At 40.6% G+C, this 3,112-nt stretch overlaps 1 protein-coding gene across 1 annotated transcript; it reads right to left on the bottom strand.

Moving 5' to 3' along the window:
- On the bottom strand, positions 1 to 2,349 carry SARC_02492 (hypothetical protein; the record flags this gene model as incomplete). The annotated part of the gene is made up of 6 exons (XM_014303736.1): positions 1 to 114; positions 223 to 941; positions 1,033 to 1,219; positions 1,381 to 1,593; positions 1,764 to 1,952; positions 2,158 to 2,349. The coding sequence occupies 6 exons, from the start codon at positions 2,347 to 2,349 to the stop codon at positions 1 to 3; spliced, it is 1,614 nt and encodes a 537-aa protein (XP_014159211.1).
- Positions 2,350 to 3,112: the final 763 nt, after the last annotated feature.

Raw genomic sequence — 3,112 nt, 5'->3', positions numbered from 1 at the left:
TTAGGTACTAATCCAATACTCACCATCAGCAGCATCAGCCAAAGTTTGCTGATGTTGCCACTCTCGTTTCTTTGCTTTAATATCTCGTCTCTTTTCTTTTATCAATTTCCGTTCCTAGACATTGCGAGAATAAGTATTAGTACTAGTCATATAGCAGTGCCGATTATTTTGATGTTTCCTCACAGTTAAAATGCGAGATCGAAAACAACACCAAGCACATACCTTCTGTTGTGACCACGCTGTAGGCTGTTCTGATTTTTTCCTTCGTTTCGTATGCTCGTGTTCACCCCTTGCCGATGCCATAACCAACTTCTGCTGCCTTTGCGCCTCTCTGTTTTTATCTTTATATGCTATTGTTGATGGATCTACTGGGCATGGCGGATATAAATAAGTCGGGGTTGCATTCTCCACGTGCGATCCAGTAAGTACATTAGACTGTTCCCCTGATCTCTTTTTAACATGGTCCTCATTCAGTTTCTCGATTTCCTCTTCATTTCCGGGAGGTGTATTGCAATCCGATACTTTTTGAACATCGATTTCTGCCTCACTGATTGTCAAGCTGTCTGCTGTGGTCCCCGAAGTGCGTCCCTGACTGACTGATTTGAGTTCGGGCATTCGAGGCAACGTCAACAGCGCAAAGGACCTGCATATACCCAACATATCTAGATCGCGAACTCGAAAGATGATTGAGCATTTGTGTTCTCTGTATGATCGTATAAATGACACAAATGCTGTCAGCCCTTTCTCGTAGACACTACGGTCCTGCAGTGCAACGTCCCTGCCAGTATTAAAGACATCATCGGCATTCAGATCTAGCTTCATCTCGTGCATTTGAACAGTTCGTTTCCTCATGAAAGCAACGTATGTGTCCTCATGCGGTGCCAAGAACACCAGCGCACTACCGACTCGACCTTGACGAGCAGTACGGCCACATCTGTGTACTGAAATGCCAAAAAGAATCACATCAGTCCTACACCCACAAACGGGGATTTTTTTTTCCAGATTATCAGAGACGAACGTAAAATGACATACCAAATTGATCGGGATCCTGGGGGGGATCTAATTGAACTACCCAGTCGATATCGGGCATGTCAAGACCACGAGCAGCCACGTCGGTACATAGCAAAGCCCCACTAACACTGTTTTTAAACGCTTCGAATGTTTTCGAGCGTTTTTTATGTACCATTTTACCATGAAGTGAATGTAACTGTATCCTGGTCTGCAATTTATTTAGGAAATGCAATTTGTTCAAATGAGTATGCGATATTGTTTACCAACCAATGGATTGACCGAGCAGTTGACGATGGGTCGGACAATGCCAATAGTTAAAACGAAACCTTTAACACAGTGAAGACTTAGATGCAAAAAGTATACACGCACCTTTCGCCTAGTAAATATGCCACCGAGGAGACTATGGAAGTAGTCCACACATGCACAAGTGTTCATGTACACGATTACTTTTTCATCAATGTGCGTTTCCATGAAAGCGACCAATTGGGATAGTTTATCTTCGTATCCGCAAACCATGAAGAAGTTTTTAAGGGACACCGGCGTGGCCGTGCTTCTTCTGAGAGTATTGGTCCCCGTTGTGACCTTTGACATCAATATGTGAAGATTTCAAGAAATGTCACTTAATTGGATAAAATAAAATTAAAAAACGGTACCTCGCATGGAATATTATTCCATTCAAAATGTATAACTGCGGCTGACTAGAAAAAGATAGGAGGGAAAACAGATGACAAAATCTAAGCTATAAAATCCACCTTCACGTTTACTCGCACAGGGTTGCGCAATCCGGCACGAATGATCTGATCCAGTTGTTGCGTTTGAGTAGCTGAAAACAGACCCGTCCTCCTTTGTTTTGGTAATTGCTTCAAAATATTATTGATGGACTTTTCAAACCCCATATCCAACAAACGATCGGCTTCGTCTAGCACTAGAATTTCCAATTCCTGAGCGTTTCGATGAAAACAATTAGAGTCATGCAACCACACAGAAAAGAGACGGGAAGGAGTGCAAACCAGACAAAATGATAATCGGAAATACACTTCAGAGAATAGCAAAGCCTGGCTATAATATTGTCAGCATGTCCAAGAATAGATAGATTACTACCGGTCTCGCTTTAAATTGAAGCTTCTTCGGCGAGTTAGGATATACCTTCAGATTCATCGCCTGTGACCGCCGCATAAGCTCTTCCATGCGTCCCGGCGTGGCGATCACAACATGTGCTCCATGTTCATTGAAATGATTTAGATCATCACCCGTTTCCGTGCCACCCACCGCCACCATAGCAGTACCGTTGATAACAGGTAGGAACTCTGCCAGAACGTCAGCTACCTGGAGAGCCATACACGACAATTAACGAACTCAAGATCAATTAAATTGCGTGAGATCTCATTGTGATCACATGCATTATATGCATTAGGTTTGAGACTACGAGTCCAGCTGTTAAAAAGCAACAAAAGTTATGCGAAAGCGCCACAAGTTTCAAGTTTCCAACCAATTTATGCTCTGCAGGTAACCTTTCATCTGTATATGTACTGGTGCATGCCATAGGAATTTGAAATGTAGCTATACTGAATAACATCGATGAGAATATATAAGTGCAATCGCGTTCTGCTTTTCCCACGAAGGACTATTTCATATCACATACAATTGTCCACCAACCCCATTGCTAAAATGAAGAGCATTCTATATGATGAGCAACTTCACAAGAGCATCAATGTCCGCGATAAACAACTTCTGAACAGGCAAACAATTCAGGCTCTCGTGCTACTTTGTGCTAAGAGGTTCCCCATTGAAAGATTCCAATGAAAACAAACGACTTGAAACTAAAACATATACTACCTCAATACGATCCCCTTTTAACAGTAACCGCTAGATCAATCCCCAGCATATTCAGAAAGAAAAACTGATACATGCGGCCTGAACAAGGTGATAGTCTATTATGTCTTGGATATCTATGTGTATGAAATATATATAAATATATATATATATATATATATATATATATATATGTATGTATATATATACACATATATATATATATATATAATATATACATAATATATATAGATATATTACTATATGATATATATATAATAATAATATA

Source organism: Sphaeroforma arctica (assembly GCF_001186125.1).
Source record: "Sphaeroforma arctica JP610 unplaced genomic scaffold supercont1.113, whole genome shotgun sequence".
NCBI classification, from domain to species: domain Eukaryota; class Ichthyosporea; order Ichthyophonida; genus Sphaeroforma; species Sphaeroforma arctica.
Note: the sequence above shows the minus strand (reverse complement) of the source record. Positions and strands in the feature narration are given on the sequence as shown.